This window comes from Periplaneta americana, chromosome 5 (assembly GCF_040183065.1).
Source record: "Periplaneta americana isolate PAMFEO1 chromosome 5, P.americana_PAMFEO1_priV1, whole genome shotgun sequence".
In the NCBI taxonomy this organism is placed as follows: Eukaryota; Metazoa; Arthropoda; class Insecta; order Blattodea; family Blattidae; genus Periplaneta; species Periplaneta americana.
In genome coordinates this window covers 79280610-79295885 of record NC_091121.1, presented here as the reverse complement: position 1 = coordinate 79295885, position 15276 = coordinate 79280610, and the positions used below count along the sequence as shown (strand labels likewise).

At 35.6% G+C, this 15276-nt stretch overlaps 1 protein-coding gene across 1 annotated transcript in view; it reads left to right on the top strand.

Moving 5' to 3' along the window:
- LOC138699861 (G-protein coupled receptor dmsr-1) overlaps positions 1–13056 on the top strand; it is a 36809-nt gene extending 23753 nt beyond the window's left edge. Inside the window, exons 2-3 of the mRNA XM_069826055.1 lie at positions 5251–5582; positions 7786–13056. Coding sequence (XP_069682156.1) covers positions 5251–5582; positions 7786–8159 — 706 coding nt within the window. The 3' untranslated portion in view covers positions 8160–13056. The remainder of the gene's footprint in view (positions 1–5250; positions 5583–7785) is intronic.
- Positions 13057–15276: the final 2220 nt, after the last annotated feature.

Below are 15276 nucleotides of genomic sequence, written 5' to 3'. Positions count from 1 at the left end.
ATTACCAGGCTTCGGTCCTGGGTACAGAAACGCATGAAGTTCAAAACGCACGGATGATAGTGTTTTATTGGTCGAGTGGACTGGGAGAAGGAGGACGCCGTTTCTTCGTGTCTCAACATGTACACAGTCCGTCACAGTACGGCACAAAATAAATTTCACCCTGTACAGATGCAGTATATTCAGTACATTCCTAGGGTAAACAATAAATGTCTACCATTAAAGTATTAACGTGAGTCGTAACCTTCAATCAGGTGTCCCTACGCCGAAGCCTGTTACACTTACCGCAGCCAAGCAGCAATACATACAACGGTATAGCACATTACGAACCAATCTGTGCTGTTGCAGTAACATTTCCACACGGGTCATGACGTCATTTATACTCCGTGTACTCTAAACCTCATACTGGTTATTCTGTGTCCCTAGGCCGAAGCCTGCTCATTACACAAACATTTTACTCCTAAAAAAAAAAAAAAAAAAAAAAAATTATGATCATGATATGTAATAGTAACTCTTCGCGAATCAACTTGTATTTTTATTCGCCTGTTAAAAAATTTTCCACGAACTGTTTACTGAATTCAAACTAAATTCAGTATAATTTACTTTCAAAACATGTCAAATTTCGCTAAAAATAAAAGTGTTAAAAGTTCATAACCCCTATCTATCATTTCAGTCCGCCTTATCCCCTCGGACCGGTTTTCCGTACGCGGTATGCAGCTCTCTAGGTTAATTCTGTAGCGTTTTTACGTACACATATATACATCATGCACGATTGCACATAATCGGCTAAAGTTCGTGATCTATTGGAGATATCTTCATGCGGATTTTTTTAGTGTATTGCAGAGAGTACGATTTTTACTGTCATATGTTTGTAGTATGTTTAACCATTTCTAAAATAGAAATAAGAGAATGACGTCATGTAAATTTAATTCTAGTAGGGGATTTAATAGCGTTTCAGTGTTTAGTGCCGGGACGTTTAAATACCGCGTTGCGAAAAGCAAATGTCAAAATGTATGGGGAACAAAACGACATGCGTTATCGTTGCTGTCAGCTAGCGTGCTCATGAAAGCAGACATATCTACAAGCAAGACAAGCGGCTCATTTTCTTATCGTACACATCGGCAGAAAAATTTCTACTTGGCGCTATAGTGAAGTTTGTTCACTTTGTTTTAATTGAAATTCACGGTAGCAATTATTAAAAAATAAATGAGGCATAAACAAAGGTCATGATAGTAAATAGAAAAAGAAGGAACCAGGATGTAGATATACAGATCTCCAATCAAAAAATAAAAGTAGTATGTGAATTTAAATATTTAGGTGTAACTATCACGCATGACAATGATGAGAATATAGACATCCAGAATCGAATTAAAGTAGTTAATAAAGCATATTATTCACTTATCCTCTAATCAGGTATCGTGGAGCTAATTGGAGAAGTCGAATTGAATTAAATAAAACAATGATCTGTAGTATAATTATATATGGAAGTGAAAATTGGACTTTCACAAAAGAATCACAGAATGCTGTTGACAACTTAGAAAGGAAGGTGTTAAGGAGGATATTTGGACCAGTGGTAAGGGAAGAAAAATGGAGAATCTGATATAATCATGAATTATACACCTTATGCAATGATATAGCTTTGTGAACTTTCATGCCGATCAGGAGACTGCAATGGGCAGGACATACAGTCAGGATGGAGAAGGGAAGGATACCAAGGAGAACTTTAGAGGGGCAATATGGAGGGAAAAAGACCTGTTGGAAGACCACGGAATAGATGGGAGGATATGGTTCAAGAAGATACTACCAGTTTGCTGCGATTGCGGAACTGGAAGGTGGCAGCAAGAGATAGAGAAGAATGGAGAGGAAGAATTGGGGAGGCCATGGCCCGAAAACGGGCCGAAGAGTCATAGATAGAATAAAGAATATAATTACAAAACAAACAAAAGAAATAGAAATAAAATAATACAAGCAATATAAAAAGAAGATACAGTAGTATTAACAAAATTTGAGACCGAATGAGCAGCGCTCGTGCTCGGTCGCAGTTCAGATATAATATAATAATAATAATAATAATAATAATAATAATAATAATAATAATAATAATAATAATAATAATAAATAAGTAAAATAAAATAGGAACTAAAATATAATTACAGCGGCAATGGAATTATATAATATAATATTAACACTAGAGAAGAATAATATCGCACGTGAAAAGTAGGATTAATATATATTTCAAAATTATAGAATACAAATATAATATAGGTTGATTAATTCATACACATAGGCTATAAATTTATTTAATCAAATTGAAGATATTAACACGTTTCTAATTTTCTTGTTATATGTTAGTGGGTTACATGTTAGAAGTTCTGGGTGTAATTTAGTTAAAGCATTGTACAAAAAATTATTCAAAAGTTTTCATATCGTAGCCTGGTTCTAACTTAAAATTTACGGAAATACGGTAGAAATTCCATGACGTATTGTAATTAGCATATCAACAATATTGATCTCCGTTTAAGACACACCAAAAATGATAACGGACAAATATGTACGCCGGAGGCGGCATTAGATTTCACATCAACTTTCATGATCGTTGTCACCATCAACAATATATGTAAGTAAAGTAATATCCCATTCATTTTCTACAGATATGTTTCGGCAGTTCATAATATGCACGTTCATTCCACATCCTTCGCCGTAATTGGTATATATTAATACACCCAATTCGACTACCGATTATCTGGCATCCTTAATAGGTCTCTCTATTGTGTCTATGACCGTTTTGCCTGCATCTATGATTCTTCTTTCGCCTTCATTAGTTCGTACTTCGCCACGATATCCACACTCCTCTTCGGAGACAGTCTCTAGGTCTAGTTCAACCCTGGAGGTAAAGGGGAAGAGAAAAGGAAAGAAGATACCCTCGCCCATGTCCTTTTCGCTTACTCCGGTCTAAAAACAAACACATAGGCGGTGTGCATCAGTGGTGAATTTTAAACGACCAGCGACAGCCGAAAGCTATGATGCTTGCCTTTTACAATCCGTCACTCAGCAATGTTTGCCTACCTGTGTATATTCGTATCGGTAGAAACATAACTGTCTCTGCCGGGGAAGGTGGAGTGGGGAGTTAAGGACTGATCTATAGTCACTCAATTGAATTAATAATTCTCTTTTTAACTTTCTCCGATAAAGTCAAAGATTCACATTTATATAACAGAACACATTCCACTTTTCTTTTGCCACCAAAAGGAGACGAGATAATGCAAACCTTCCTAATTGTACAATTTGTGTCTCCTTGACTAATGCCCTTCTACTCCACTTAGACGCCTAGATCATTATCTACTTTCAAAATTCTAGGTTAAACATTAAATGATAGCGTGATTCCCAACTTGTGCGATCAACATGCCACAAGATCATCGCTTACAACATGAAGGAAAAACAGAGAACAAATTACTTATACTCGATTCCTATAACAGATAAGGAAATGTTCACTTTCCTGCCAGAAACAGAATACATGTTCTGTAGTCATAAACGTAATGACTTGAGAGGAACAGCGATTATGAAAATAAAAGTATGTCAAAACAGATTGCAACTCCAGCGTCAAATATCCACATTTACACATCAGTCCCTGCCATTATGCTTGTTCAGTTATACGTGTATAAAGTACTAAAAAATCCAAGGATAGGCAAAATCATAATAAATTTACACCCACTTCATCAATTGTTTTATGAATAATTACTATATTCACTCTATTAAGCATGAATTAATTCATTTATCATTACTAGGAGGCGGAAGTTGATGACCTAAAAATCTACTAAAAATGAACAATAAAATGCCCTTAAAATAATGGAAAAATGACATAAAATAATATAAAATGACATTTAAATATTATTCACCGTACTCACACCACAACTTCTTAAAAATTAGTCACCCTTTTCCAATGACTGCTATACAGATGTCGGAGAGAGGAGGCAACTTCCTGGAATTTGACTAAGATAAAGGAAAAGAGCATGCAACAAAATTAATGTTTTAAGAGAAAACTATAGATTTTAATGAGGGTTTACAATGTGTTTCCATCAGGGGTGGTCCATGTCAGTGCCTTCATTCTCCTTCTCCCCCTCTTTCCACTCTTCACTTTCCAAATGAGAGAGTGTGAATGACAAAACAAATTGTGGACACAGCGTACATTCTTGCAATCTTTGTGTTAAAAATACTGTCTACTATAGTACATTTACAATATTTGTGTTAAAAATACTGTCTACTACAGTACATCCTTTCCGAACCATTTTGGGGACACAACGTCCTATTGTCCAGCAAACGGTAAAAGTTTCCCCCCTTCCAAACATAAATTCTGAAGACACTCTCGTACCAACAAAAGAGCAGTAGCGGTCAAAGCCCTCACTTAAACTAAGCTGTTGTCAATCATTTTATATTACTTCTGATGTATGAGGTGAAGTCTTCAGTGGGATGAGAGATGGACTTCTGAGTTTGTTTCAAACTATAAAACTCAAACTTCACTGTTCACTTATTCAATAGGTAATCACTAGTAGGGCCTATTACTGATCTGGTTGCTTAGAAAAGATTTTAACAGGTCTCTATGTAAATAAAGGAGTAAAATGTATTAAAAAGATCTAGAAGTTCTTCAAAATATTAAAAATGACCAAAAATGCCGAAAAAAGTGAAAAAATGACCCATTAGTTAAAAAACTTCAAAAAATGCAATATAATAAGTTAATTTTTACGTTGATAATAACGTAGAAAGGATTTCTATATTAATAGGCATCGTCCTAATGTGAAAAATAAGAAGACTTTTCATCAACATCCGCCCCCTAATCATCAACCAAGACGGTTTTTGACCTCATTCACTGAAGACCTCCAGAGATCCTGTCTTAAGCTGTAGCTTCGTGGCCTCTTACTAGGAGGAGATTACTGTCCACTTGGTCATTCCATCGGAGTTTTAGCCTACTAGCTCTTGTATAGTAATTCTCTATTGCTCTTCGGGAGAGATCTGCGAGCTTGGAGCAGAACACACCTACCTACCTTAGTTTTCACAAAGCCATTATTTCTGGATCTTTCTAAACGGTCTTATTTCCCTACCATTTTAATATTCTCAATGAATATTTTCTTCGATGAGAACAAAATCTTTCTCAAAATTTCATTTTCGAAAAAGAAAACTGATTTTACAGATATATTTCTTAAAACAAACATTTCTGCTGAATATGTCAGGGATCAATATTTAATTTTCTGATTGCAGGTTCCCACAACGAAGTCACATTCTGTGCTCTGATAGACGGTGCAACATAGCGATAGGAATCGGGTATTTGCTGCCCCTTTTGGTGTGCATCCCATCCTACTTCATGTTCAAGATTCAGTCCACAATGGTTTTCGAAAACAACGAGGTAATCGTGCTGTACCATGTGGGACTAAGCGACGTTGCGGCGGAGGATGACGAGTTCCTCTTCTACGTCAACTGCTGGATCTACGGCATCATCATCAAGCTGCTGCCCTGCGCCATCCTCACTCTCATCAGCTGTTGGCTCATCAAGGCTCTGTACCAGGCCAACAGACGGAAACAGGCACTCAAAGGTATGCATGTCTTCATAATTTTACTATATCTTAAGACTCCCATATATATCTAACATTACAAGAAGTAGAAAAGCGTAAATCTGGCGAGTAGGTCACTTGAGTTTAAGTTTGATTGTTCCAATGGTGAGATTTAGTTAATACAGGATATTAAATGAAGATCTAGATGGCAAATAATAATAATAATAATAATAATAATAATAATAATAATAATAATACATTTCTGTTGCTATAAAAATTAATATGTGAAATCAGGCCTTAAACAGGCTCTTAAAACTACAGATATGGAGTCCTTGAGACATATTTCACAACATTCCATTAATCGAAAGAGATTTTCTTCAACAATGTTCATAGTTTTAAGTAAGTTTGTGGAATATAATGTTTGAGATAGGGACTACAGAACATGTGATCAGAGCTTTCCAAAGTCGTTATGTTGAAAACACAATAATATTAGATCAAAATAGACCTGGTGGTCAAGTTTTACATCAAAACAGTGGTGTAAGACAAGGGTGCCCGTCGTCTCCCGCACTGTTCAAATTATACAGTGATGTTATAGCTAAAGTGACAAGAAGATATAAAACATCACTTCATTATAAATAATATATCGCTATGACCAGAATGATCTAGCACAATCAGAAGACAGTATCTAAGCAGTCACCCGCTAACTACAAAAGACTTCTGATAGATATAGTAGGTATACCTATTTAGACCTAAGTAAAATACATATACTTCCATGTGCACATTTAAAATGTTCTCAAACTCCTGCAATTTCCATATATCCTACAGGTCTATAAATTGATAATTTTGTGTACAATCAATATGTTCAAGCTTATCCGAGTCACTATACGTTCAACTTTCAATGGATTCCACAAAAGTAATATGAATTTGAGTAACTTTTACAAGTTTATACACACATTAGTTATCCGGTTCCTGAATCTTTACATAGTTGCGCAAAATTGTATTAAATAGTCCCTCATGCATTCAAAATGCTCTCAACTTCCTGCAATTTCCACATAATGAGATATAGTAATTAAAATATTGCAATATTTGGTGTTCATGTAATTTTCATATTATATTCGATAATACAAATACATATTATTTTAACAAGGGGCACTTGGCAAAATATGATATATTAAATAACGTTAAATTTTGTGACAGTGTGGGAAAATTTATGGCAAAAGTTCGACAGTTGAGGGTGGAACTGGCCGAGGGGGAGGGAACCAAGGAAATAGGGGAAAGAGTTATTTATTAGTGTTGTAATGGGTAGTATTAATACTGAGCGAATGAGGTAATTAGGGGATAATGTTCTTTTTGTATTTATTGTGTCTTTTTTTCTATTTGTATTTTATTGCGTGTGTCTGTTTTTTTATGTATTACCTTTATATTTATTAGTTGGATTATTTCGTGCAGTTTCAATAAGGAATTGAATTGTATATATATATATATATATATATATATATATATATGTTTCACTGTGTTTTTTTCTCTTTTCATATCGTACATTTATTTTACTTTTATTATTTTTTGTGGAACCTGGTTTGAAGTTAGATTAGTTGTAGTTGTGATAATTAATGATAACGGTAATAATAATAACTGTTGTTTTACTATTTTATTATTAGTAGTATTATTTTTGTATTCTTTGAAGTTTCAAACTGTGCATAGTTATAGCACGAATGGCCGTACAGGTTCGTGCGAAGGATCTTGTGTACGTGAGTTTGTATAATTTATTATGCATCTATAAATGCGCTTATCTATCACATATTAAAAAGGCTCTCAGTAGGCAAATAACGGCAGTCAGTATGAGTGAAAGAATATATACACAATCAAAATGATTTCTATGGTCCGTCCCAGGAATCTGTGGAGTAACTTCACGCATATGGGGATGGAGTCTATCTGTGCCGGAGTATATTGCGGGCAGCATCAGCTCGAGGCCGCTAAGGGGTAGGATGCTCTTGGTAGAAGGTACAGTAGAGTTCAGATAGAAATGATCCAAACCCTGCAAGCGATTGCTAGCTTCGTTCAACCAACACCTCCACCCAGAGCGATCATTGGCCCTAGTCCTCCCACATACTGGTACCACTTGTGCAGAGGTTTCGTTTCGCCTTTCTACTCTACAGATGCAAGGGACTGACCATAGTTAATGTAATTTTTCCTGCCATTTACAGTAGCAATATTATTTCAATGCATTTATTCCTCTTTCTTGCAGGATACAATAACTGCAACTCCTTAGCTCCATTGGCTCCCGAAAAGAGAGTAGTGTCCAAGTCTGAAAGAAGAACAGACAGGACCACAAAGATGCTGGTAGCGGTGCTGTTGCTCTTCCTGACCACAGAGTTTCCTCAAGGAATCTTCGGGCTCATGAGCATGGCTCTGGGCCGGTGTTTCTTCAGAACGTGTTACTACTTGTTCGGAGAAGTCATGGACATCCTGGCGCTCCTCAACGGCGCCATCAACTTCATCTTATACTGTTCCATGAGTAGGCAGTTCCGTACCACATTCGCCCTATTATTCAAGCCCAGGGTTCTGGCAAAATGGTCCACCCCTGCCTCTCAGACAGATGTGCAGAGCACGTATGTTTGATATAGACCCAACAGTGCAATCAGTTTGAGAGCTCTGCTCAGAGTGTCTAGTCGAAGAAAGATCCCTACAGTGTCTCAGGATTGCGTATAGAGTTACCCATTGTTTAGAACCACCTCAACTTTAAATGAAGCCGAATGTCTCATGTTTCTCCTACTACGCAGCATATCCGATTCAGGATATCCCTTAAATAATCTGAATTTAATTTTTATAAAATGTGTAACACATAACACAGCCTACCCGATTCAGGATATACCTTAAATATTCTGAATTTAATTTTTATAAAGTATGTGAAACATAACACAATTCTCAATTCCAAATTATATTTCAGCTGATACCATTAGAGTTAAATTTATAATTTTCTACTTAATTTATATTCCTGAAGCAGTGGACTACGTAATCCTATTCAGTTTCAAGTATGTAAACAATATTTCCTTCAGTTTCGCCACATTTATCTTTCCATTTCTTCTATAATTAAGAATTACACTCTCTATTAATTAACTTTGCATGATGTAATCATTACTTTCTTTAAGTAGGCCTATTCGCTTTCTTATTTAAGTTTGCCATCTTCAATTCACAATTTTATATTTACATATTAGTCAGACATTATACAGATATTAAAAATTTCACTTGACTACGTATAAACCATTTTGTAATCTTCTTTCAACAGTATGACTTTCGCTTCCATATTGTGCAGATGTTATTAGCATCGTTTTGTTACTTACATATCGGGTGTAATCGAATAATCATTACACGTTCCTAGGGTTTGTATAAGGGATAGAGGAGATAGCTGCATTAAGTTTCCGTGTTATAAACTGAGAAATGGTTTCCTGTAACCACGTGAGGAGTTATACTTACGAAACTCCCATCGAGTAAGAAATGATCTTGTAGCAAAAATCTGGCTGCGACTAGAGAGATCCAACTGCATCAAGCATTTTTTTTTTTTTTTTTCAGATTCACTAGAATATGCTTTCAGGTACGTTTCCAACGGAGTTCATAATCACCATTTTGGTCAGTTCTTGTAAAGTACGATTCAATTATGTCAAACGAACGAACATTTATGCTTACTTAATGATATTATTTGAATGGATTATTTATAAAAGGGCCTAAGTCTTGAATACTAAATTGTTGGCAGTTTAAGAAAACCTGCTTACTGACCGAAATTTTGAAATTAAGGCTGAAATAAAAATTGTATCATAAATTCTACTAAGCATATAGAGTGTGAAACTTAGTCCTCTTCATATCTAAATCGATGTATCTACACACAAAGAGCAGTATTACATTACAAACTCATTTTCACAAAATTAGCGACTTAGGCCCTTTCATAAAAAAACCCAGTCATTTATCAAAAATGATAGATGCCGTAACCAAATCAATAAACCATGTGGTTAATCGCTCTAGAGAACTTTCACCACGAAATTGATCTCCTTGTAGAGATGTTACATGAAGAAGAAGAAGAAGATGATGATGATGATGATGATTATGATGATAACGATGATGATTCCATGGCACGACAGCCCATAGAGAGACAAGGCTAACCAATCGACCCTTCGTCTCAAGTCTACGTATCTCAGCAAAGATGAATGATCATCCAAATAGTACGAGCGTAACGTGTGGTTATTACGATAATCCCCCCAACCGTTTCGTTTTTCCAAACAGGCTTTCGCTAAATTCATCACGACATTGGAAGGATACCCGCACACCAAGAGGATTCGAACCAGCGCTCACTTCTTCCGCTAGTCTAGAGCAGTGACCGGCATGTTCCGTGCTCTGTGACGTCATACCACGGAGCCGCCACGCTCTTTTCTCGGAAATCTCTGCATACTGAGCACAGCGAGGAGAGAAGGTTCAACTGAACAGTGGTGGTACGGCGCCTATGCACTGACAGAGCGCGATCCATTCGTCTGAGGTAGTATGGGAACAGCACAATTACATTGCATTTGTACGAAAACAAAACTGTACATCCGTGATAAATCAATGTAACAAATATTTTGGTTTGTAAGCAAATTTAATATACTTATAATAATATGAAATTCATAATACAGCCAGCTGCAGAAGCGTTCGCATTATGCAAATGAGGCTCCGAAACTGCTATAAATAAACAAATATAGAAATAAATAATTTAAGCAGTACTACAACACTTTGTCTACTCGGAAACTTGAAAACAGTTCAAGTGTTTTAACAGACATTTTCCTACACAATATACAGATTGAACTATCTAGGCCCTAACTTGGTGAGTAGTATGCAAAGTATATTTCAACTTTTGAAACACACTATCACTTTGTGTTACTACCGTGCCCAAGTTAAATGCTTTGTCGAGATCAAACTGTGTTATGGAGTATGGAGAAATGGCGAAGTGTTTGATTTGTGGCAAGCTGTTTCAGCATGTAAAGAAATTCAATATACAATGCCATTATTCTCTATGCCACACAAATGATTATGACAAATATGGGGGAGAATATCGACAAGTACTAGTGCAGCAATTGAAAGATAAATTGTTAAGTGAAGCTAGGGAACACACTGTCAGTGAATCAATGGTAAGCTTAAGGCTTAAGACACAGGATTTCACTACCCATTGCAAAGAACATGCGTTCTTTTAATGACGGGGAATTTGCCAAGAATGTTGCCATCATGACCGCAGAGTAGTTATTCCCTAGCAAAATACAGGAATGTGATTCCATCAATTTATCTCCAAGAACTGTCGTTACAAATATACAGAATGTTTTCATATATGTGGGAAGTAACTGAGGTGCGCATAGTAGACAAAACGTCCATATAAACATACTATGATGGATAGTTCACTAATTACAGGTCTTTCAAAGTTCTTCTGAAATTATTAATACCCCTACGTGATACACTCTTGTTCATATAGTTTCAGCGCAGCCTGTGTACCAGCAGTGATTAGCCACTCTACAAGAATTGCTTAAAATTTCCACCTTGTGTTGGAATTCACACCTGCACACCACGTATCATTGATTGCCTCACATTCAAACACTCCAGAGTTCATTACATGTATCTCCTCACAACCATACGCTGAAGAAGAATTGCTATGTCCGTAACGGATGCTGCGTATATTGTAGCCTTGAGACCACTATCACAGGTAACAGTCAATTGTATTGAGATCCGTGGAGCGTGCAAGCCAGGTGATTGCCTGCAAGGCCTATCAACTTGTGCTGGAATCATTCATAGCCTCTGACAACTCTACTATGCCCCATCATGCATGAACCACAGACTAGATCCAGCGGGATACCCTCAAGTAGCACATGTAAATGTTGTCGCAGAAACACAGATTAATAATATAGGTTTAGGTAGTAGTATCAGTAGCGCTTGGCTTGAGCGTAATGAGACTAGAAACACATTACAAGTTTGTATCTACCCACAATTCGTATACAAACAGGGATATATCGTCGTTGTTCCTGCAATAACTCCTATGTGTCATATTTATCGATTTTCAGATTTTTGCTCTATTAAATAACTTAAATAGTGATACAGCAAATAATATCTCCTATACAAGATGAATCATTATTACGTGTAAATACTTTGTGTGAGTAATGTAGAGGTGAAACTAAGACTAAAACGTTCTATACAACTTTTCCTCAAAACCTTTAATTCCAGAGTTAACGCCATTTTGCGTGGAACTTGCGCTGTAGCAACCACTGCACTGGTAGAACTGTCGACGATGCGGATAATCTGCAGGTGAAATGGCGATACAGTACTTTGCGGAATTCCTAGTGCTGCACTAATTGTTGTAGTACGGCTGGATCCTGATCTACCTATGTCCAAAACATTCTCCTCTACATGCACACGTGGTCGATCTGTATGTGGCGCACTTCGAATACCGTACTCCCTCATACGCCTGTCCACACCTGCAAATGTCTGATGACTTGGAAACAGCTCACTGTATTGTCGTCGTGCTGCAAGTGCATTACCTTCTGCTGCACCACACACAGGTGCATATCAGCATACTCAATGTTGTGTACATCTTTCCCTCAACACCACTGCTGTACAGTACGAAGAACTCTAGCCGACTGACGCTGCGTTCGGGAGAACAGTAATGCCTATGCAGTTACTACGACGTAAGTGTCATCTACTGTAACCCTGGAATTAAAGGTTTTGAGAAAAAGTTGTATAGAACGTTTTAGTCTTAGTTTCACCTCTACAATACACACACGAAGTATTTACACGTAATAATGAATCACCCTGTATATAATTATATTTCTTTGTTTCGAAAATGTAAGAATTCACTATCTCCTATGTACGGCTGTCATAGGAGGAATAAATGTGTTTTCTCTTCCTATTGAAAAATTTTATATTTTGCACATAGGAGTTATTGCAAGAACAACGACGATATGTATTACCAATTGCTGACATATGCTAGCCTGAAACTCGTAAACAATTGGCTATAGAAGAATATGTTCATATGCAATTTTTGTATTGTTTTGAGACCTGATACCAACAACCCAGTTACTTCCCACACAAATGGAAACACCCTGCATTTTTTTAATTCGCTTCAGAAGCGAAAATTACTACATCAACTCAGCCTAGGTAGCTTTCAGAACTCATATTGATGTAGGAATTAAGTTACGTTCTATGTGAAGACACTCCTGTGCCAACGGATTGCTTTATTTCCCACAAAGCTTCACGAGTAGTGTCATGGGACAGGACGCAGCTGACGTGAAATGAGCAAGTAAAATATTTGAACTAGGTTGAGATTCTAGACGTCACGATTTCAAAGGCCAGGGAAAATTCTCTTAGGAACCATGTGTGGCTCCCTCGCTACGAGACGTCTGCTATGGACATAAGATACCAAACTAACAGAATTATGTATGAGGGGCATACATACATTTACTAATAACTTTACAATCTTCGAGGTTAGTTCATGAGTAATATTCCCTATCAAAATTTGACATTATTATTAATTACTATTATTATTATTATTATTATTATTATTATTATTATTATTAGTATTATTAATATTATTATTACTCTATCTATCTATCTATCTATCTATCTATCTATCTATCTATCTATCTATCTATCTATCTATCTATCTATCTATCTATCTATCTATCTATCTATCTATCTATCTATCTATCTATCTATCTATCTATCTATCTATCTATCTATCTATCTATCTCTGTCTGTCTACCTATCTACCTACCTATTATTATTATTATTATTATTATTATTATTATTATTATTATTATTATTATTATTATTATTATTATTATTATTATTATTATTATATTGAAACACTTAGTTTACAGAACCTATTGAGACAAACTCGTTTTGCTAAATTTCATTAATTCCTCTTCTACTCCTTTAAGTAATTACTTTTCTCAAATTCCCCCTGAATTCAATTCCAAAGATTTCGCTGTATTTCTTTGAGGTGAAAATTGTGATTTTCCAAACTACACATGCTAGAAACCTAGTTTTTTGCACAGACAGTCTATTTTACACTAAAAGTGAGACTGTAGTAAGTTTGAACTCAATATCTCAAATAGTTTTTGAGATAATTTTTTTAATAAATTATCAAAAAAAATGTTAACAAAAATGAAATATATCCTTTCACACAAAAATTAATATTATGCTCTAATTTTCATTGTTAAGTATGTCATGAATAAAATATCCGATGGAATTTTGAATATCTTTTCCAGTATTGGAAGGAAAAAAAATAAAAAAAAACAAAATGACAATTTAAAAAAAGGTCAATTATTTCTTTTAATGAAGTTCAGCCCTCACAAAAAATTCCATCTGTAATTTTAAGAAACACATTTTAAAGAATATTGTGTAAAAATTTCAGAGTCCTAGATTACACATTGTGAGAGAAGATACACTTTGGATATGACAAAATTTAAAAAATATTACAACCGAGAAAAAACATGTTTAAAATTTTGCATGGTATATCTATAAGAAAAACCTCGTATTCATTGAACCTGTACGTTTAAAAGTGTCCAGCTTCATACGATAGACCATTCCTCTTTTTGCCAGCATTTTCAGCCTTTATTTTCGTCACATATGCTATTTTACTATATTTACTCGTAAGATTAGGCCTATGTAAAATGTTTCGGAGTAAATAAAACACTCAAAAAATTATAAGCACGCAACACAAACCAAATTCAATTTGTAAACATCAACACACAACATGAGTTCTCACATGTAATGAATGCCTTCAATAACAAAGTGATACCCAATGTATTTGTGTAAAAACTTTGGAAACAATCCATGGAAAATAAATTTCTAAACACAACCAACAACTATCAAAAATAACTGATAGCTGTTTGGAAAATATGACTATTACAAGATGACTACTGTAACTTGACATTATATATTGCAGACGCGATAGGCATGTTTCAGAAGTTGATAACAGATTTAAATACCTGGGCGTAGCTGGACTGTCTCGTTTAAGTGATGCAGGCTTTTAAAAATGACATCGAAAACAATTGTTCTAGGTGTCATAGACAAATAAAATTTTGTATATATATTCTTTTTCTTTAGTAGGTTATTTTACGACGCTTTATCCACATCTTCGGTTATTTAGCTTCTGAATGAGATGAAGTTGATAATGCCGGTGAAATGAGTCCAGAGTCCTGCACCGAAAGTTACCCAGCATTTGCTCATATTAGGCTGAGGGAAAACCCCGGAAAAAACCTCAACCAGGTAAATTGCCCCGACCGGGAATCGAACCGAACCATCTGGTTTCGCGGCCAGACGCGCTAACTCCACAGGTGTGGACGAGATATTCTTCAAAGTGTAAAGTATTTTTATGTAAAAATCACAAAATCGGAATTTTTTACCAAAATGCCAAAAAATGTCACCTCTGTCCCCCTTAAATTCTCAATCCAACTATGATGCAGCTTCCAATACAAATCATAAGCTATACAACCAAACCCAACAATGAAATAATATGCAGATTGGCTGAAGATGTCTCGGCAAAATTACTTCTCATCATAATCGTTAAGCCTCAGACGGACGAACAAGTAAAGTATAAAACAGAAAGGCAGGAAAAAGAAGTCAATGAGTTATATTGTACCTTGTGTTGAATAATGGTCTCAATTAAAAGAAAACTAATGTTAGATATGAATATGTTTGCTTTTGGTAAAGTTCGTAGGTATAAATT